Genomic DNA, 22993 nt, shown 5'->3' on the forward strand with positions numbered 1-22993 from the left:
CATGGCACCCCTGAAATAGTTTAAGGACCTACAATGCACTTCACTCGGAAGTGGCGACCAACACATCTAGACACATTTTAGTCTTAGATACATTTGTATATCTAGACAAATCTAAGACAAACGTTTTGAGACGGAGGTAATACTAATTAGCTAAGGTGGATCCTCACTCTACCTGAGTAACCTCACGTGGAACCACCAACATTTATTTTCTTTGTCTTTCAAAATTTTGTTGATATGTTGATGATATCTTGCATGCCAACAAAAAATGTTGGCTTTTCAAGGCCTCCTGCCATTTGGAAAAGGTTCTGAAACAAAATGGATCATTTCCGGTCCTTTCTAACAACTCATCACTAAACCTGGACCTCTCCTAATTAATCTCAACTAAATCAACAAGCTAGCTAGCTATGGCTAGTCTAGGCTACTCTGAATCCTCGATCTACCGGGCCGGGCTGTTGCTACTGCCCCAGACGCTTGTTCATCGTGGGGGTCTTCATCTCCCATGCACGCAGGTTGGTGAGCTTGATGTCCGACTCGCCATTGTTGAAGACGAACAGGTGTGCATTGTCCCCGACGGCCTTCCTCGGGTAGACCCTCGTGAGGATGCACGTCTTGCCGCCGGCACCAAAACTTTCCACGACAGAGTGGTCGATCTGAAATGGATTCCGTGACATGGCTTAGAACCCTCTTGCAATGGTGTATTCAGTAAGTAACTAATTCAATGTAGATTTTGTGGTCACGTACCAATGTCCTTAGGGCGATCTTCTTGGTCTTAGATATGTCGACATTGACAAAGCCGGCGAAGGTCGGTCTGTAGATCTGCGACTCGAATGACGACCTGCCCGATCGATCATTCAGGATTACGGGATCTAGAGTGTGGTAAATTGCAAGTTGTATATACATATACAAAAAGGTGACTTGAGTGAGTTATATGCATTGGATCTACCTTGTAGGGTCGTTGCACATGAGGACGACATAGCTGGTGTCGTTGTTCTTGAATACCCTGAAGAAAACAGCTGTCCTCTCCTTGAGGTCGTCGGAGGCGAGCAGCCAGAGTCCAAATGGCCCGACGCCGCCCTTGACATGTGAGTTGAGCTTCTTGCACAGCCCCTGCGCGTCTGTCCGCCACGACGCGTTGAATTTCTCCGCCTTCTCAAGGTTCTTGATCATGAACGCTGCCTCCACGTCCGACTAGCATATATAGCAGTGGCTCGTCATTCACTGACAATTCAGAGAGGAGGGCCACCGCCCCATGTTGTTTATATCAAGTGTATATACACTATTGTACTGACCTGCACGGATTTGAAGCCGCCGACCTTGAAGAACTCGCCGCTCTTGACAGCCTTGTTGCTGACATTGACGTGCTTTGCGCGCAATGACTTGATCTCCTCTACCGGCCACTGAATTAGCTGCCTGCCGCTCCGTGACAGGAAGATCTTCCTCGGTATCGCCTAAAAATTCAGAAACAACAATACATTTAAATCTCAGTACGTGAAGAGCCAGGCCTTGGAAAAAATAGTGAAGACATTCTGTTCGTGTGGTGTAAATGTGGATGTGTAGAGTGACCTGGATGCCAGCCCAACCCTTGTTGCGGTCGTCGGGGACAGTGTCCGATTCATTGGCCCAGCCCCAGAGCACGCGACGCTTCTTGACCGGGTCAAAGAACGACTTTGATGCATAAAAGTCGCCGTAGTCGTATCGGAGACCATAGTCATTGTCTGGGAAGTCGAGGTCAGGGGTGTACCTGTCCTTGGCATGGTCGTACCAGCCAATGGTGTAGTACTCGTAGCGCGTTACGTCGAGGCTCACCTTGAGCACATATTTTACCTCCGCAGCGACTGTGCTGTCATGCAGCTCTGCGGTGTCCACACCGTTCTGGTGGTGACGTCTGCCACCGGGCACCGCCACGGGGTAGAAGTCTGGGCACTCCCACATCCCTGTTAGCCCAGCGTGCAGCGAGTGGTGTGCCTTGATCCACCTCCTAAAGTCACGGCTCCGGTACAACACCGCGATCCCCCTCATGTTCTCCTTGCTGCCCACCACCAGCCTCCAGTGTCTGCACATCAGCATATAGCATGATCTTTTTGTAAATATCAACTGGCCAAACATGCTCAACATAATGTTTACATGTGTGTCAACATGGCACACGATAAAATAAATGGTGATGTACGTACCCGTCTGGCCCGTACCAAGCGGTGGTGGGATCACGGAAGGCGCTGGCGTTGATGCCGCGGTCGGGATTGATGATGGGGTTATAGTCGGGCTTGACCCACTTGCGGAGGAAGGGGTCGGAGAGGTTGGCCGGATACGCAACGTTCTGCACCTGGCGGTTGTTGGGGTCGATTCCTGTGTACATGATGACAGGGACGCCGTTGGGCAGAATGGTGGCGGAGCCCGACCAGCAACCGTTGATGTCGAACGGCTTGGACGGGTAGATCCCGGGCTCCAACGCCACCCAGTCGATGAGGTCGGTCGACACCGAGTGCGCCCAGATGATGTTCCCCCACACGGCGCCCTTGGGGTTGTACTGGTAGAAGAGATGGTACAGCCCCTTGTAGTACATGGGCCCTGCATGCATCCAGACGTTGAGATGTTGAGTCACACAATGTCATACAAAGTGCACAATAGATAGTCATGCAAAACTGATTACTAATTCATCATTTGACCAATAGATAGATGGCGAGAGTGATCAATTTGTATGAGTGCACGTACCATTTGGATCTGATCAATCGTTGCATCGTTGTGAAGAGGTTCGATGTCATCCAATTAACAAAGGCCAGACAAAAGAAATTGCGAGGAGTGAGTATAACATACTAAGCAACTGACGGTGAAACGAGGAAATAAATATTCCACACATACGTACCATTGATCCAATGCTTGGGGGGCTGGAAGTGGTACCCGGTGCGTAGCTCCTTGTCCACCTCCGTGGCCTCCAACGACTGGAGCTCCGGGTACACGACATGCGACGCGTGCACCGCCAACGCCGCGCAGTACAGCAGGGACACGATCAATGGCGCCGCCGCCGACGCCATCCCCATTACTAGAGCAGAGCGCGTGCAAGGCAAACTAAATTAGGGGAACGTTTAATCCGCAACCTAATTTCAGATGCACGTGGCGGCACTGATTTCAGATTTAGAAATCAACATCTCATGCAGATATGACATGCACGAACCTGGATTGGATCGGCCGGCCGGACGGTTTCAGCCGATCTTGCGTCGCGGAGGAGGATGGGTGTTGGATGGATGGACTGATGCGGAGGTTGAAGAGGAACGGCGAAGGATCGGACATGGCTTGCTGGTGGATTTATAGGCCGGGTGGGGGAGAGTGATAGAGTCGACGCTCGCGCGATGCGGCGGCGGAGCAGAGTCTTTGTGGATGAGGGCGAGGAGCGAGCACGTCGGGGGCAGTTGAGGACGAGGTCGCTCCATCCACTGGTGCATGGCGGCTCGTTTCTTCGCGCGCTTCTTCCTTCGGTTCTGGCCCGCCTCCGCTGGCTTGGCCCAAATTCGTAATAAAACCTCAGACACCATACGCGGGTTCTTAGCGAGAGCAGCCTCTATGCACCGGTTTTAGAAGCGCCCATACATTTTTCCCTTTTTTATTTTCTCTCTATTTTTCTGTCACATTTTTTCTTTTTATTTACTTTTCCTTGTATTTTTTATATTTATTTTTACTTATTTATTAAAACATATGTCAACCTTTTTGAATACAAGTTGAACAGTTTTATAATACGTGTTAAAAAAATTATCGTACGCGTTGAACATTTTATCTGAATACTTGTTGGACATTTGCGCATTGGATAATTCAAAGCCGGGCTCTGCTTGAGCCTTCGTTCTAGAAAAAATGAGCTGGCTCGCATCGCACCCCTACGGACAAGCATAATAATATCATGTCCTATTCTTTTTTGATTCATTTTTGTGTGTACTTATTTTAGTTATCCTTTCGCTCTGTCTTCTGAGATACTAGTAGATAGACATTTTACTTCTGTTTTCATTTTTGCCACTGGTTAGAGATAAGAACGCTATACGCCTATGGCGTGTTGATTTTTTTTTGCGAGGAAATGGCGTGTTGATTGACATGCCACGACATGGTGTCCTTGGGCCTTGGACACTGATGCGCCGGACAGGGCACCACCCCACTTCCTTCCTTCTTTCCCATCGCTTTCCTCAGCAGATCCTATTTGGGGTATAGGTCCCCAAATAGCGACCTAGCGTGTATCAGGGAGCTCCTATGTGGCGGCTTAAGTGCCACTTGGAGGAACCGACGCTCATGCACCCCTGCCCATTGGCCAGCCTATGTAGGAGGCAAACCCTCGATCGAGACTGGTTCCCCAGGTTGCTCGATTACATTTTGACCGGTCGCGATTGACCAGTTGATTGGTCATCCATTGACTTTTGAAAAAAATATGGAAAATGAAAAATGAAAAATTTTGTGAGTTAAAAATGTTCACGGATTCTGAAAAAAAAGATCATAAAATTCACAAGAAGTTCAGAAATTTCAAAAAAAATTATAATCGAATTGAAGAAAAGTTCATGCAAATTGAAAAAAAAAACTATCACGTTTATGAAAAGTTCATCGAATTTGAAATAAAGTTCATCGGTTTTGTAAAAGATCATCAAATCAGAAAAACAATTTATCAAATTTGAAAAAAAAAATCATCAAATTTGATAAAACTTTATCAATTTTGAAAAATGTCCATCAAATTGGCAAGAAAGTTGATCGATTTTAAGAAATATTCATCAATATTGGAAACAATTCATCATTTTGTAATGAATTCACAAATATATGGAAATCAAAACAAGAAAACAATAAAGAAAAAAAAAGAAACATAGAAAACCCAAGTGGAAACACAGAAAAAACAAACACAAATACAAATGGGCTGGCCTGTTACTACACCTAGTGTACAGGGGGTTGTGCCCCTATACCATTAGGCTAATAATGGCGCCATAGGCGAAATGCCTACCCCTAAGGAAATAAGAAATAATGGCTGCAGAAAAACCTCTTTCTTTCTTTCACAAGTCTGTAAAAATATTATATTGCTAATTCCATTTTTTATATCCCCCGCCTTCTTGCTATGTACACTTGGGTCGGACGCCCTTTTCAGATGGTTTTTTCCTGCTTTTTCAATTTCCATTTTTCCTTTCTTCTTTCATTAGAAATTTTATTTCTGTTTTTATTTTGTTTATTCCTGTTTATTTTTTCATGCTCATTTTATTTTCTTTCCATTTTATTTTATTATTATTTTCTTCTGGCATACATCTTTCAAATTCATGAATAAATTTTGAAATTGTGATCCTTTTCGAATTCATGAATGTTTTTTTATAATCATGATCATATCTTTTAAAATAGTGAACATTACTGAAATTCACAAACACTCTGTTAATATTCATGAACATATTTCGAATTCACATTTTTTTTTCAGATATGCAAACATTTGTTTGAAGTTATGAACATTTTTTCTGAAACACATGAACAATTTTTTGAATCGGTGAATATTTTTGAAATTTGGGAACATTTTTAAAATTGATGATTTTTTTTCTTTTTTTGATGAAGGTTTTTTGAACCATCAGACATTTTTTAAGCAATGGACTATTTTTTTTAATTTTGTGAACATTGTTTTATAATGCATGGAGCTTTTTTTATTCATGAACATTAATTTAAATACACGAATATTTTTAATATGTGAACTATTTTCAAAATCGTGAACATTTTTTATTTCGCAAACATTTTTGCAAATCATGAATTTATTTTGAATATACGCATAATGTTTCAAAATCACTAATGTTTTTTAATCTGCGAACATTATTCAAAACAACGAACAACTTTTGAATTCACAAGAAATTTATGATTTAATGAACATTTTATTCAAAATTTGACAATATTTCGTCATTTGAAACTTTGTTGAAATCCTAGATTATTTTAAAGAAGAAAACACATAAACATAAAAGAAAAAATAGAAGAAAACGAAATGAAAACAACGGGGGGCGTCGCTCCCGCATGGCAGCCCAAAAGGGCAAGTGGGGGTACGCGTTTCGCATCGTCGCGGTGTGCACTGCGTGGAATAGCAAGTCCCGTTTTGCTGCTCCTCACATGGCCGTGCGATGGATTTTTGTCCTACCATATTGGTACGGGCAACATCATTATTAAATAGAGGGAAAACAGAGATACCCCACTGCTCCGAGACGCCGGCGGCGCGGTAGATGCAGCACCGATCCTCCTTTTGTCTCCTCCCGCCAGCACCTATTCCAAAACATTGCCCCTTGTTAGAATATACGTGAGATATAGCATATAACGTGTTTGTAATCTCAACCTTCCTTGTGTATCTCTACATCTCTACTTCCCCCCGTACGTGACTCCAACTCCTGTAACGGATCGATCCAGAAGATCGATTGCAACTTGTACGCCACGGCGAAGGCTCTTCTCGCCCAATATAAATATACACGATGCGGCTCCCTCGAGGAGTAGGAACACTTCCAATCTAATATGGTATATAGAGCCGACCTCTTCCTATCGATCTAGCTACAGAAACAGAAAAACTCTCGCCAGAAAAACCCATCGTCAGAAAGCCTCTCGTCAGAAACTTCTCGCCAGAAACCCATCGAGCGATGGCTTCCCCGTCAGCCCAGGTCGTCCTCAACCTCGGAACTCCACCATCTGAGAAGCTGACCAAGGGAAACTACCTTCTATGGAAGGCACAAGTGATGCCAGCCCTGCGAGGTGCGCAGGTCACTGGCCTCCTCGATGGAACGGATGCAGCGCCCCCGAAAATGGTGGAGCAGCAGCAGCCGGACAAGACCATGGCCATGGGGCCAAATCCCCTCTACGGACCATGGTTGTCGAAGGACCAGCAGGTTCTCAGCTACCTGCTCAACTCTCTCTCAAAGGAAATTCTCGCACAATTTGTCGGGAAGGAGAGCACACATGAACTGTGGACTGGAGTAACCACTTTGTTCGCCTCACAATCACAATCTCGGATCACGAACTTACGCATCTCCATCGCCAATACGAAGAAGGGCACCATGTCCAGCGCCTCATACATCGGGAAGATGAAAAGCTTCGGGGATGAACTAGCAGCAGCTGGCCGTCCGGTGTCTGATCCGGAGATGGTTGACTACATCCTCGCTGGACTCGATCGGGACTATGATCCAATTGTAGCAGCAGTCGGTGCTATCAAGAACAGCATCACGGTGGATGATCTCTTTGCCCAGATTGCTGCCTTTGACCAGCGCATGGAGATGCTAGCCGACGGCGCAAGCGGGGGCTTTAACACCTCAGCAAACGTCGCGTACAAAGGATGCGCCCAGAACAGAAGCAGGGGGCGCGGACGTGGAGCTAGGGGGCGCGGCCGAGGAGACTGTTCTTCCTCTCCTGCCACCAGCGGTAGTGGCTATCGCGGGCGTCCACGGCAGCAACCACATCAACTACAACAACGACATCAGCCACAACAACAACAGCAACAAAACTATGATTATCCTGAGTGTCAAATCTGCTTCAAACATCATGCAGATGGCGCTCGTACTTGTTGGTGGCGCTATGAAGACAATGACCATGAGGAGAAGGGGGCTAACGCTGTCACCAACTCCTATGGCGTCGATACAAATTGGTATGTAGATACTGGCGCCACCGGTCACATCACTGGAGAACTCGACAAGTTGACCACGAGGACCAAGTACAATGGACGTGAACAAGTACACACGGCAAGCGGTTCTGGTATGGCAATTACTCATGTTGGTCAATCAATTGTTAAAACTTTTGTCAAAAATTTACAACTCAACAATATTCTACGTGTTCCTCAAACCTCTAAAAATCTTCTCTCCGTTCATTGTTTCACTCTTGATAATCAAGTTCTCATAGAATTTTACCCTTATTTCTTTTTGATTAAGGATTTGGCAACGAGGAGAGTAATTCTTAGAGGAAGGTGTGTGGGAGGTCTCTACCCGCTCATATCATCATCATCGTCACATAAGCAAGCTTTTGTCGTCACCAAGCCGTCCTCATCAAAGTGGCATAGTCGTTTAGGTCATCCATCTTCAGTCATTGTTAAACTTGTTCTTAGCAAGAATAATCTTCCTTATTCTCATGAGTCTAGTAGTGAGTCAGTTTGTGATCCGTGTCAACAAGCTAAAAGTCACTAGTTACCATATCCTATTTCTATTAGTATATCTACTGCTCCATTACAGCTTGTATTTTCAGATGTTTGGGGGCCTGCTCCCACGTCAGTCGGTAGACAGTCATATTATGTGAGTTTTATTGATGACTATAGTAAATTCACTTGGATTTATCTTCTGAAGAAACGATCTGATGTATTTCAAGTTTTTTCTAATTTCCAAAATCTTGTTGAACGCAAACTAGACTCTAAAATCATTGCTATGCAAACCGACTGGGGAGGTGAGTATGAGAAGCTAAACTCATTTTTCCAGAAAATTGGCATCTCTCATCATGTATCTTGTCCACATGCACACCAGCAAAATGGGTCTGCTGAAAGAAAACATCGACACATTGTTGAAGTCGGACTAGCCTTATTAGCTAATGCTTCTATGCCTCTCAAATTTTGGGATGAAGCTTTCTTGACCGCCACATATCTCATAAATTTGCTTCCTAGCAAAGTCATCAAATTTGAAACTCCCATCACACGCCTTTTTGGCATTACACCTGACTACAACTCTCTTCATGTTTTTGGTTGCGCGTGTTGGCCAAACCTTAGACCATATAATACGTGCAAGCTTGCATTTCGTTCAAAACAGTGTGTTTTCCTAGGATATAGTCCTATTCATAAAGGTGTCAAATGCCTAGACACTACTAGGAAAAACCTTATACACAGAAACTTACCAGCAGCACGGTTTAAAAACAGACGCTACTGCTAATTAGCAGTAGCGCTCTTTACAAAACTGCGCTACTAATATCCGTTTAGCAGTAGCGCGCTAGTTGAGAAAAGCGCTACTACTAAAGTTGCCAGGGCGTTGGCTCCAGACTAGGTATAGTAATAACGCGGATGCTAAAACCTGCGCTACTACTAAGCGAATAGTTGTAGCGACTTGATATACCCACGCTACTACTAAGCGTGTCCACCACCGCACGCGGATCGACCCCCACCCCTGCCAAACTCTCTCTCACGAATCCCTGAAAAAAAAGTCTCTCTCTCGTGGCCCCCACCCCCTCGGTCGATCTCCTCCCCCCACCCCTCTCGGTCGATCTCCTCCCCCAGATCTCCTCGCCGCCGCCCACCTCCACTCTCTCCCTTAAATCCGCCGCCGGCGACCCCCGACCTCTCCTTCGCTCCAAAGGCTGCAGATCGAGCCGACAAGCTCCGGTTGGTTGCGGCCATCTCCGTGGGACTGCCCTCGTCGTCCATCCATGGAGACCCTTCCTCCCCTCCGGCCAGATTCGTCCTCGGCTCGAGCTGCTCAGTCGACGCCCAGATCCGCGGAGCCATCCTCCTCCACAACCATGCAGTGGCAGCGGCAACGGCGGAACCATGGACCCGAAACCCTAGCCCACGGAGTGAGCTCGCCATGGATCTGCAGGCAAGAGGGGGCGCATCCATGGGTACAAATCCCTCATCTTCCCTCGTCTCTCCCTCCCTCTCTAACCCCCGTCTGTCTCCATGACCAGGACTAGGACCAGGACAACGCACGCCACCAACAGCAGCACCAATGTCTGGTCTTCTCCATGGGTATGGAGATCCGTCCAGTTATATCACTTGATTGTATATGTTATATAACATGATACTTTTCTTACTTGGTAGATTACTATTCGTATATGTATATTCAAGGCCATAATGTATTCTCACTTTTGCAATGCTACCAGGATACCTGCAAACAAAAGGTACATGGGGATATAGCATATTTAAGTTCAGATATGCCACATAGTAGAAACATTTGTTTTTCAGTTTTTTCTGGCAATTACTGTGATGAAACATGCAATGTTCTCTTATATTTAGCTAATAATCAATTGTGAATAGGCTAAGTTTGTAATTATCATTAACCACACTAGGATCCATTCCGGTTGATATATGCAACAAGATGAATTTGTGGTGGTTTTGAACACTTGGGAGGTACTTTTATTCTAGAGGAAAAAAGGGTTTGTGATTTTTTCGTCCAAATCAAGCATCATATCAGGTTGCTACCTACATGTTCTGTTGAGTAACAGAAATAATACATTTATATATATGGATTGGTAGTCCTCAATCAATATTCAATCATGATTTGATTTATCTTGCCTATTTCTTCTACAAGAAACACTATCAGATTAAAAGAGTCCATTGGTTGTCATTTTGTAGACTGTATGACACTGTCTGGCAGCAGCATCCCTCCCCCCACAATGCTTTAGTCTTCTTATTACATGGTTGGCTGTTTGAGGGTAAGCTTTTGTGTGCATCGGTAGACTGTATGTATGACACTGTGTCCTTTTTTTTATCACTTCAGTCCAGTTTGTCTTCAACAAGTACCACTCTCTGTTTAGAGAAGATGCACTCTATGTTTAGTTTTTGGCCAGCCCAATTTGCAAGTTTGTATAGTCACTATGCTCTTCAAACAGTAGATTCATGGACTTTGTTATCTTTGAAAATGTGGAAGATATCAAGGTATTGAAGTGACTACTTAGAAAAATGGATAGATAGAAAATTACCGGAAGAATTATGCCTCTTAACTCCTTATGTGGTTCGTATGTGTTGTTTCTTTTTAGGGCTTCCAACACAAGAGAATTGCTTCTAATCTTTTGTGTTATCTTTTGTCATGGAAGTAGCTATGTGCTGCTTCAGTGTGTAGTTCAGTTGTGCATTACGGCTTAAATAAGAATTTCGGGAAAAATTTGTAGCACATTGGCACCGACATGTACCGCGTTGTTTTTCTGTGTGTTCTTCTATAGAATCTGAAGTTTTTGAACCTCTGTTGGTAATGTTGCAGGGTTCTGGTGGCGATGTTGACGGTCGTCGAGAGGTTCATGGACCGGATGGTGTCGTGGCTGCTGATGTATGGAGAGGCGAAGCTGATGCTCATCCTCTATCTCCGGCACCCCAGCACACGGGTAAGCAGTCGACCAGACACCCCGAGCCCGAGAGATGATCAACATTTAGATACACTTGATTCGGTATGTGGCCAATTCTGAATCTTAATCTTAATGGTGTTCGGGTTTCAGGGTGCGAGGCACGTGTACGATGGCTTCCTCCATCCGCTGTTGGCGAGGCACGAGGACAACATCGACCGATGCCTGCTGGAGCTGAGGGCCAGGGTGAGGGACGTGACGCCGTCACAACGGCGGCTGTCGTCAGTTAGGTGTGGCTCGTCGAGGCTGCCCAGTGTGTTTCGTCGCAGCTGCAGGTCGCGAGATCAGTTCGGGAAGGCGCCGCACATTGATGAGTGATCCAATATTTTGATCGGACCATAACAACTAACGTGTCTCATTCTATGGCATCTAGAAGTAGTGGTAAAATTCTGAATTTGCATGGCAAGCAACACTTACGTAGGTAGCTGCCACGCACAGTTTATATTCTTACGCCTATAAAGGATAGGAATTATTCGTGAGTTATGGCTACAATGAGGAACTGTGTACAGTTTATACTCTTACGCCTATAAAGGATAGGAATTATGCATGAGTTATGGCTATAATGAGGAACTGTGTGATAGTAGATACGACAACTGTGTGATAGAATGGAATTGGTTGATTTTATTTTTTTTAATTTCTAATAAGTTAGTAGTAGCGTGGGAAAAAATTGTGCCCTACTAGTATTTAGTATACTAGTAGCGTTGGTACTCAAGAAACGCTACTACTATTATGCTAGTAGTAGCGTGGGCCCGTAATAGCAGTAGCGCGGGTGGCATAATAGCAGTAGCGAGCTTGCACTAAGCGCGCTGCTGCTACACTTGTGTAGCAGTAGCGCTGGTGAGCACGCGCTACTGCTACATGTTAGCTGTAGCGCCGGTCCCCGCGCTACTGATACACCTAAAACCCGCGCTGCTGCTAGCCTTTTCCCTAGTAGTGAGATGTCTCCACAGGTCGAGTTTATATATCTCGTGATGTTGTGTTCGACAAATCTGTGTTTCCTTTTAAATCACTTCATCCAAATGCCGGAGCACTTCTTCGAAAAGAAATTCTTCTTCTTCCACTCAACCTTCGGAATTTTGATCAAAGGGGCGACAACAATTGCATTGACCAATATGATAATTCTGCTTTTTCTAGAACTTTTGACATGTCTGTGCAGATTCCTAAAGGAAACGGTGAAGAAAATGGTGACAATGATCAAAATCTAGAAGAAAACGGTGCTTTATTTCGTGTGGAGGAAGAAGACGCAGCAGACGCTGGGCTCGAGGATGATCCATCAGCACCTGGCACACCTGGCCGTCAGTCCGCCTTGGATCGTGCGAGAGAATCTCCGTCGGATCGCGTGCCAGCCAGCAGATTGTCTGCCACATCATCACACGGAGGAGTATCTCCTTGTCTCACGGGCATGCACTCTCCAGGAGCAGTGCGCATGCAGCCGCACATGCAGCGTTCAGGACTAGCTGGCGTCGGATCTTTTGCACCAGGAAACTCCGCGACCACTGCTGATTCCAGCACATACCAGGCCACAGGATCGGCTACTCTAGGCAGCAGCAGTTTCAGCACCGGATCTAGTGCGGCGGCACATGCAGAGGACTCTGAAGGATCTTCTGCGGCGAGTTCTGTGTTGGAAATATGCCCTAGAGGCAATAATAAATTAGTTATTATTATATTTCCTTGTTCATGATAATCGTTTATTATCCATGCTATAATTGTATTGATAGGAAACTCAGATACATGTGTGGATACATAGACAACACCATGTCCCTAGTAAGCCTCTAGTTGACTAGCTCGTTGATCAATAGATGGTTACGGTTTCCTGACCATGGACATTGGATGTCATTGATAACGGGATCACATCATTAGGAGAATGATGTGATGGACAAGACCCAATCCTAAGCATAGCACTAGATCGTATAGTTCATATGCTATAGCTTTTCTAATGTCAAGTATCATTTCCTTAGACCATGAGATTGTGCAACTCCCGGATACCGTAGGAATGCTTTGGGTGTATCAAACGTCACAACGTAACTGGGTGACTATAAAGGTGCATTACGGGTATCTCCGAAAGTGTCTGTTGGGTTGGCACGAATCAAGACTGGGATTTGTCGCTCCGTGTAAGCGGAGAGGTATCTCTGGGCCCACTCGGTAGGACATCATCATATGCGCAATGTGACCAAAGAGTTGATCACGGGATGATGTGTTACGGAACGAGTAAAGAGACTTGCCGGTAACGAGATTGAACAAGGTATCGGTATACCGACGATCGAATCTCGGGCAAGTAACATACCGATAGACAAAGGGAATTGTATACGGGATTGATTAAGTCCTTGACATCGTGGTTCATCCGATGAGATCATCGTGGAACATGTGGGAGCCATCATGGGTATCCAGATCCCGCTGTTGGTTATTGACCGGAGAACGTCTCGGTCATGTCTGCATGTCTCCCGAACCCGTAGGGTCTACACACTTAAGGTTCGATGACGCTAGGGTTATAAAGGAAGCTTGTATGTAGTTACCGAATGTTGTTCGGAGTCCCGGATGAGATCCCGGACGTCACGAGGAGTTCCGGAATGGTCCGGAGGTAAAGATTTATATATAGGAAGTCCTATTTCGGCCATCGGGACAAGTTTCGGGGTCATCGGTATTATACCGGGACCACCGGAAGGGTCCCGGGGGCCCACCGGGTGGGGCCACCTATCCCGGAGGGTCCCATGGGCTGAAGTGAGAAGGGATCCAGCCCAAAGTGGGCTGGGGCGCCACTTCCCCTAGGGCCCATGCGCCTAGGGTGAAAGGGGAACCCTAAGGAAGAGTCCCAAGGAGGGAAGGCACCTCCTAGGTGCCTTGGGGGGGAGGGAAACCTCCCCTGGCCGCCGCCCCCTTGGAGATTGGATCTCCTAGGGGCTGGCGCACCCCCCCTTGGGATCCCTATATATAGTGGGGTAGGAGGGCCTCTCAAACACACCTTTTGCCTTTGGTGCAGCCCCTCCCTCTCTCCCAAGTTCTTCTCCTCTTCTGCGGTGCTTGGCGAAGCCCTGCAGGATTGCCATGCTCCTCCATCACCACCACGCCGTTGTGCTGCTGTTGGATGGAGTCTTCCTCAACCTCTCCCTCTCTCCTTGCTGGATCAAGGCATGGGAGACGTCACCGGGCTGTACGTGTGTTGAACGCGGAGGTGCTGTCCGTTCGGCACTAGGATCATCGGTGATTTGAATCACGACGAGTACGACTCCATCAACCCCGTTCACTTGAACGCTTCCGCTTAGCGATCTACAAGGGTATGTAGATGCACTCTCCTTCCCCTCGTTGCTAGTCTCTCCATAGATAGATCTTGGTGACACGTAGGAAAATTTTGAATTTCTGCTACGTTCCCCAACAGTGGCATCATGAGCTAGGTCTATGCGTAGTTTCTATGCACGAGTAGAACACAAAGTAGTTGTGGGCGTTGATTTTGTTCAATATGCTTGCCGTTACTAGTCTTATCTTGATTCGGCAGCATCGTGGGATGAAGCGGCCCGGACCAACCTTACACGTACTCTTACGTGAGACCGGTTCCACCGACAAACATGCACTAGTTGCATAAGGTGGCTGGCGGGTGTCTGTCTCTCCCACTTTAGTCGGATCGGATTCGATGAAAAGGGTCCTTATGAAGGGTAAATAGCAATTGGCATATCACGTTGTGGTCTTTGCGTAGGTAAGAAACGTTCTTGCTAGAAACCCATAGCAACCACGTAAAACATGCAAACAACAATTAGAGGACGTCTAACTTGTTTTTGCAGGGTATGCTATGTGATGTGATATGGCCAAAAGGATGTGATGAATGATATATGTGATGTATGAGATTGATCATGTTCTTGTCAAGGGAATCACGACTTGCATGCCGATGACGAGACAACTTCAAGAAGACACGATGATGGAGATCATGATGATGGAGATCATGGTGTCATGCCGGTGACAAGATGATCATAGAGCCCCAAGATGGAGATCAAAGGAGCTATATGATATTGGCCATATCATGTCACTATTATTTGATTGCATGTGATGTTTATCATGTTTATACATCTTATTTGCTTAGAAACGACGGTAGTAAATAAGATGATCCCTCATTAAAATTTCAAGAAGTGTTCTCCCCTAACTGTGCACCGTTGCTACAGTTCGTCGTTTCGAAGCACCACGTGTTAATCGGGTGTGATAGATCCTTACGTTCACATACAACGGGTGTAAGACAGTTTTACACAGCAAAAACACTTAGGGTTAACTTGACGAGCCTAGCATGTACAGACATGGCCTCGGAACACAGAAGACCGAAAGGTCGAGCATGAGTCGTATAGAAGATACGATCAACATGATGATGTTCATCGACGTTGTCTAGTCCGTCTCATGCACAGATCGGACACGGCCTAGTTCACTCGGATCATGTAATCACTTAGATGACTAGAGGGATGTCTATCTAAGTGGGAGTTCATAAGATGAACTTAATTATTCTGAACATAGTCAAAAGGATTTTTGCAAATTATGTCGTAGCTCACGCTATAGTTCTACTGTTTAGATATGTTCCTAGAGAAAAATTAGTTGAAAGTTGATAGTAGCAATTATGCGGACTAGGTCCGTAAACTGAGGATTGTCCTCATTGCTTCATAGAAGGCTTATGCCCTTAATGCACCGCTCAGTGTGCTGAACCTCGAACGTTGTCTGTGGATGTTGCGAACATCTGACGTACACATTTTGATAACTACGTGATAGTTCAGTTAAACGGTTTAGAGTTGAGGCACCAAAGACGTTTTGAAACGTCGCGAAACATATGAGATGTTTTGAGGGATGAAATTGGGATTTCAAGCTCGTGCCCACGTCAAGAGGTATAAGACCTCCGACGATTTCCTTAACCTGCAAACTAAGGAGAAAAGCTCAATTGTTGAACTTGTGCTCAGATTGTCTGAGTACAACAATCATTTGAATCGAGTGGGAGTTGATCTTCCAGATGAGATAGTGATGTTTCTCCGAAGTCATTACCACCAAGCTGCTAGAGCTTCGTGATGAACTATAATATATCAGGGACATATATGATGATCCTTGAGATATTCGCGATGTTTGACACCACGAAAGTAGAAATCAAACAGGAGCATCAATTGTTGATGGTTGATGAAACCACTAGTTTCAAGAAGGGCAAGGGCAAGAAGGGATACTTCATAAAACGGCAATTCAGCTGCTGCTCTAGTGAAGAAACCCAAGGTTGAACCCAAACCCGAGACTGAGTGCTTCTGTAATAAGGGGAACACCACTGGAGCAGAATTACCCTAGATACTTGGTAGATTAGAAGGCTGGCAAGGTCGATAGAAGTATATTGGATATACATTGTGTTGATGTGTACTTTACTAGTACTCCTAGTAGCACCAGGGTATTAGATACCGGTTCGGTTGCTAAGTGTTAGTAACTCGAAATAAAAGCTACGGAATAAACGGAGACTAGCTAAAGGTGAGCTGACGATATGTGTTGGAAGTGTTCTCAATGTTGATGTGATCAAGCATCGCACGCTCCCTCTACCATCGAGATTGGTGTTTGCGTTGAGCATAGACATGATTGGATTATGTCTATCGCAATACGGTTATTCATTTAAGGAGAATAATGGTTACTCTGTTTATTTGAATAATACCTTCAATGGTCTTACACCTAAAATGAATGGTTTATTGAATCTCGATCGTAGTGATACACATGTTCATGCCAAAAGATAGTAATGATGGTACCACCTACTTGTGGCACTGCCACGTAAGTCATATCGGTATAAAACGCATGAAGAAGCTCCATGTTGATGGATCTTTGGGCTCACTCGTTTTTCAAAAGGTTTGGGACATGCGAACCATGTCTATTGGTATATATGCATGAAGAAACTCCATGCAAATGGACCGTTTTGTACTCGCTTGATTTTGAATCACTTGAGACATGCAAAACATACCACATGGGCAAGATGACTGAAAGCCTCGTTTTCAGTAAAATGGAACAAGAAAGCAACTTGTTGGAAGTAATACATTTTTTATGTGTGCAGTCCAATGAGTGCTGAGGCATGTAGCGGATATCGTTATGTTCTTACTTCACAGATGATTTGAGTAGATGTTGAGTATATTTACTTGATGAATCACGAGTCTGAATTATTGAAAGGTTTAAGTAATTTCAGGGTGAAGTTGAAAGATCGTCGTGACAAGAGGATAAAATATCTATGATATGATCATAGAGATGAATATCTGAATTACGAGTTTGGCACATAATTAAGACATTGTGGAAATTGTTTCACAACTGATACAGCCTGGAACACCATAGTGTGATGGTGTGTCCGAACATCATAACTGCACCCTATTGGATATGATGCATACCATGATGTCTCTTATCGAATTACCACAATAATTTATGGGTTAGGCATTAGAGACAACCACATTCACTTTAAATAGGGCACCACGTAATTCTGATGAGATGACACCGTATGAACTATGGTTTAGAGAAACCTAAGCTGTCATTTCTTAAAAGTTTGGGACTGCGACGCTTATGTGAAAAAGTTTCAGGCTGATAAGCTCGAACCTAAAGCGGATAAATGCATCTTCATAGGACACCCGAAACAGTTGGGTATACCTCCTGTCTCAGATTCGAAAGCAATAAGGGATTGTTTCTACAATCAGGTCCTTTCTCGAGGAAAAGTTTCTCTCGAAAGAATTGAGTGGGAGGATGGTGGAGACTTGATGAGGTTATTAAACCGTTACTTCAACTAGTGTATAGCAGGGCACAAAGAGTTGTTCCTGTGGCACCTACACCAATTGAAGTGGAAGCTTATGATATTGATCATGAGACTTCGGATCAAGTCACTCCCAAACCTCGTAGGATGACAATGATGCGTACTACTTCAGAGTGGTACGTAATCCTGTCTTGAAAGTCATGTTGCTAGACAACAATGAACCTACGAGCTATGGAGAAGCGATGGTGGGCCCGGATTCCGATAAATGGCTCGAGGCCATAAAATCCGAGAGAGGATCCATGTATGAAAAAAAAGTGTAGACTTTGGAAGAACTACTTGATGGTCGTAAGGCTGTTAGGTACATATGGATTTTAAAAGGAAGACGGACAATGATGGTAAGTATCACCGTTAAGAAAGCTCGACTTGTCGTTAAGATGTTTTCCGACAAGTTCAAGGAGTTGACTACGGTGAGACTTTCTCACTCGTAGCGATGCTAAGAGTCTGTTGGAATTATATTAGTGATTACTGCATTATTTATGAAATCTTGTAGATAGGATGTCAAAACATTGTTTCCTCGATGATTTTCTTGAGGAAAGGTTGTATGTGATACAACCGGAAGGTTTTGTCAATCCTGAAAGATGCTAATAAGTATGCAAAGCTCCAGCAATCCTTCTGAGGACTGGAGTAAGCATCTCGGAGTTGGAATGTATGCTTTGATGAGATGATCAAAGATTTTGGGTGTATACAAAGTTTATGAGAAACTGGTATTTCCAAAGAAGTGAGTGGGAGCACTATAGAATTTCTGATGAGTATATGTTGTTGACACATTGTTGATCAGAAATTATGTAGAATTTCTGGAAAGCATATAGGGTTATTTGGAAAGTGTTTTCAATGGAAAACCTGGATTAAGCTATTTGAACATTGAGCATCAAGATCTATAAGGATAGATCAAAACGCTTAATGGTACTTTCAAATGAGCACATACCTTGACATGATCTTGAAGGTGTTCAAGATGGATCAGTCAAAGAAGGAGTTCTTGCCTGAGTTATAAGGTATGAAGTTAAGACTTAAAGCTCGACCACGGCAGAATAGAGAGAAAAGACGAAGGTCGTCCCCTATGCTTAAGACGTAGGCTCTACAGTATGCTATGCTGTGTACCGCACCTGAAGTGTGCCTTGCCATGAGTCAGTCAAGGGGTACAAGAGTGATCCATGAATGGATCACAGTACAGCGGTCAAAGTTATCCTTAGTAACTAGTGGACTAAGGAATTTTTCTCGATTATGGAGGTGGTAAAAGAGTTCGTCGTAAAGGGTTACGTCGATGCAAGCTTGACACCTATCCGGATAGCTCCGATAGAGATACCGGATACGTATAATGGAGCAACAATTTAGAATAACTCCAAGTAGAACAGTTATTTGGAATAGCTCCAAATAGAACATGGTAGCTACATCTAGGAGATGACATAGAGATTTGTAAAGCACACACGGATCTGAAAGGTTCAGACCCGTTGACTAAAACCTCTCTCACAAGCAACATGATCAAACCCAGAACTCATTGAGTCTTAATCACATGATGATGTGAACTAGTTTAGTGACACTAGTAAACTCTTTGGATGTTTGTCACATGGCGATGTGACCTGTGAGTGTTAATCACATGGCGATGTGAACTAGATTATTGACTCTAGTGTAAGTGGGAGACTGTTGGAAATATGCCCTAGAGGCAATAATAAATTAGTTATTATTATATTTCCTTGTTCATGATAATCGTTTATTATCCATGCTATAATTGTATTGATAGGAAACTCAGATACATGTGTGGATACATAGACAACACCATGTCCCTAGTAAGCCTCTAGTTGACTAGCTCATTGATCAATAGATGGTTACGGTTTCCTGACCATGGACATTGGATGTCATTGATAACGGGATCACATCATTAGGAGAATGATGTGATGGACAAGACCCAATCCTAAGCATAGCACTAGATCGTATAGTTCATATGCTATAGCTTTTCTAATGTCAAGTATCATTTCCTTAGACCATAAGATTGTGCAACTCCCGGATACCGTAGGAATGCTTTGGGTGTATCAAACGTCACAACTTAACTGGGTGACTATAAAGGTGCATTACGGGTATCTCCGAAAGTGTCTGTTGGGTTGGCACGAATCAAGACTGGGATTTGTCGCTCCGTGTAAGCGGAGAGGTATCTCTGGGACCACTCGGTAGGACATCATCATATGCGCAATGTGACCAAAGAGTTGATCATGGGATGATGTGTTACGGAACGAGTAAAGAGACTTGCCGGTAACGAGATTGAACAAGGTATCGGTATACCGACGATCGAATCTCGGGCAAGTAACATACCGATAGACAAAGGGAATTGTATACGGGATTGATTAAGTCCTTGACATCGTGGTTCATCCGATGAGATCATCGTGGAACATGTGGGAGCCATCATGGGTATCCAGATCCCGCTGTTGGTTATTGACCGGAGAACGTCTCGGTCATGTCTGCATGTCTCCCGAACCCGTAGGGTCTACACACTTAAGGTTCCATGACGCTAGGGTTATAAAGGAAGCTTGTATGTAGTTACCGAATGTTGTTCGGAGTCCCGGATGAGATCCCGGATGTCACGAGGAGTTCCGGAATGGTCCGGAGGTAAAGATTTATATATAGGAAGTCCTATTTCGGCCATCGGGACAAGTTTCGGGGTCATCAGTATTATACCGGGACCACCGGAAGGGTCCCGGGGGCCCACCGGGTGGGGCCACCTATCCCGGAGGGTCCCATGGGCTGAAGTGAGAAGGGATCCAGCCCAAAGTGGGCTGGGGCGCCACTTCCCCTAGGGCCCATGCGCCTAGGGTGAAAGGGGAACCCTAAGGAAGAGTCCCAAGGAGGGAAGGCACCTCCTAGGTGCCTTGGGGGGGAGGGAAACCTCCCCTGGCCGCCGCCCCCTTGGAGATTGGATCTCCTAGGGGCTGGCGCACCCCCCCTTGGGATCCCTATATATAGTGGGGTAGGAGGGCCTCTCAAACACACCTTTTGCCTTTGGTGCAGCCCCTCCCTCTCTCCCAAGTTCTTCTCCTCTTCTGCGGTGCTTGGCGAAGCCCTGCAGGATTGCCATGCTCCTCCATCACCACCACGCCATTGTGCTGCTGTTGGATGGAGTCTTCCTCAACCTCTCCCTCTCTCCTTGCTGGATCAAGGCATGGGAGACGTCACCGGGCTGTACGTGTGTTGAACGCGGAGGTGCTGTCCGTTCGGCACTAGGATCATCGGTGATTTGAATCACGACGAGTACGACTCCATCAACCCCGTTCACTTGAACGCTTCCGCTTAGCGATCTACAAGGGTATGTAGATGCACTCTCCTTCCCCTCGTTGCTAGTCTCTCCATAGATAGATCTTGGTGACACGTAGGAAAATTTTGAATTTCTGCTACGTTCCCCAACATTCTGCACCACCATCTCCTATGCAGCAGCCTATACCATCTGTACAACCGCAACCAGCAGTTGTTTCACGCGTCATGACTCGATCGCAGAAAGGTATAAGAAATCCAAAAATAAGAACCGATGGTACTATACCATGGGGCATGTTGTGTATTGCAGGAGAACCAACTAAACTCGAAGATGCTCTTGGAGATCCAAGATGGAAGAAAGCCATGGATGAAGAATATTCAGCGCTTATGAGAAACAAGACTTGGCATCTTGTGCCCGACCAAAGAGGTAAAAATATCATCGACTGTAAGTGGGTGTACAGGATTAAAAAGAAAGCGGATGGCTCCATTGACAGGTACAAAGCTCGTTTGGTTGCAAAAGGTTTTAAACAGCGTTATGGTATTGATTATGAAGATACTTTTAGTCCTGTTGTAAAGGCTGCAACTATACGACTTGTACTTGCTATTGCTGTGTCTAATGGATGGACCATGAGACAGCTAGACGTGCAGAACGCGTTTTTACATGGTGTTCTGGAAGAGGAGGTTTACATGAGGCAACCACCAGGATATGAGGATAAGAAAAAACCCTACTATTTATGCAAGCTTGACAAAGCTCTTTATGGCTTGAAGCAAGCGCCTAGAGCATGGTACGCCAGGTTGAGCTCTCAGCCGGAATATCTTGGTTTTGCTGCATCTAAAGCTGATACTTCATTATTCACTTATAGCAAGGCAAACACAATTATCTTCATACTTATATATGTTGATGATATCATAGTGGTGAGTTCCTCACAAAGTGCTACTGATGCTCTTCTGCGTGATTTGAGTTCAGAGTTTGCCTTGAAGGATCTTGGGGATTTACATTTCTTCTTGGGTATAGAAGTTAAGAAGGTTCAAGATGGTATAGTACTGAAACAAGAAAAATATGCCACTGAACTTCTAGCTCGCATGGGGATGAAGGATTGTAAGCCTTCACCCACACCTCTGTCGTCTTCAGAAAAACTTTCTGTATATGAAGGGGAACCATTTAAGGAGGAAGAAAGTACAAATACAGAAGTGTTGTGGGTGCCTTACAGTACTTGACCCTCACACGGCCTGACATATCATTTGCTGTTAATAAAGTTTGTCAATATCTTGATGCACCTACCAGCATACATTGGAAGGCTGTCAAAAGAATTATACGCTATGTGAAGCACACTGCGAATTTGGGGCTTTATCTCAGACGCTCAAACTCCACACTTGTGAGTGCTTTTTCTGATGCTGATTGGGCAGGCTGCAGTGATGATAGAAAATCTACTGGTGGTTTTGCGGTATATTCTGGTTCAAATCTTATATCTTGGAGTGCTCAAAAACAAGCGACAGTGTCAAGATCAAGTACAGAAGCTGAGTATAAATCCTTAGCTAATGCAACTGCCGAAGTTATCTGGTTGGAATCATTGCTTGAAGAATTGGGAATTAAGCAACGTCGTATTCCATGTCTGTGGTGTGATAATTTGGGAGCAACTTATTTATCAGCGAATCCCATCTTTCATGCTAGAACTAAGCATATTGAGATTGACTTTCATTTTGTACGAGAAAGGGTTGTAGGAAAGAAATTGGAGATACGGTTCATTCCTTCCAAGGATCAAGTTGCAGATGGCTTCACCAAGGCGCTCCCTGTCAAACAATTTGAAGAGTTCAAGCATAATTTAAACATAGGATAGTTGAGATTAAGGGAGGGTGTTAGAATATACGTGAGATATAGCATATAACGTGTTTGTAATCTCAACCTTCCTTGTGTATCTCTACATCTCTACTTCCTCCCGTACG

General features: G+C 44.8%; 2 protein-coding genes across 5 annotated transcripts; one reads left to right on the forward strand and one right to left on the reverse strand.

Moving 5' to 3' along the window:
• Positions 1-303: 303 nt before the first annotated feature.
• On the reverse strand, positions 304-3035 carry LOC147977345 (beta-fructofuranosidase, insoluble isoenzyme 3-like). Of its 4 annotated transcripts, XM_087519960.1 has the most exons (8): positions 2861-3035; positions 2710-2718; positions 2172-2565; positions 1564-2053; positions 1290-1448; positions 944-1188; positions 742-835; positions 304-650 (listed from the first exon to the last, which is right to left on the reverse strand). In XM_087519960.1, the coding sequence occupies exons 1-8, from the start codon at positions 3033-3035 to the stop codon at positions 456-458; spliced, it is 1761 nt and encodes a 586-aa protein (XP_087376086.1). In that variant the 3' UTR covers positions 304-455. The 4 variants fall into 4 exon arrangements, with proteins under 4 accessions (XP_087376086.1, XP_087376089.1, XP_087376088.1 ...); XM_087519963.1 differs by lacking the exons at positions 2710-2718; positions 2861-3035 and having other exon boundaries at positions 1564-1851; positions 1906-2053; XM_087519962.1 differs by lacking the exons at positions 2710-2718; positions 2861-3035 and having other exon boundaries at positions 1564-1835; positions 1890-2053.
• A 3567-nt stretch (positions 3036-6602) lies between these two features.
• Positions 6603-22267, forward strand: LOC147977346 (uncharacterized). Its single transcript, XM_087521132.1, has 5 exons — positions 6603-7282; positions 10902-11022; positions 11134-11265; positions 12197-12680; positions 21360-22267. The coding sequence occupies exons 1-5, from the start codon at positions 6603-6605 to the stop codon at positions 22265-22267; spliced, it is 2325 nt and encodes a 774-aa protein (XP_087377258.1).
• The last annotated feature ends 726 nt before the right edge of the window (positions 22268-22993 follow it).

The sequence above is a fragment of the Triticum urartu genome, chromosome 4A (assembly GCF_056163025.1).
Source record: "Triticum urartu cultivar PI428250 chromosome 4A, HENAU_Tu73, whole genome shotgun sequence".
Taxonomy (NCBI): domain Eukaryota; kingdom Viridiplantae; phylum Streptophyta; class Magnoliopsida; order Poales; family Poaceae; genus Triticum; species Triticum urartu.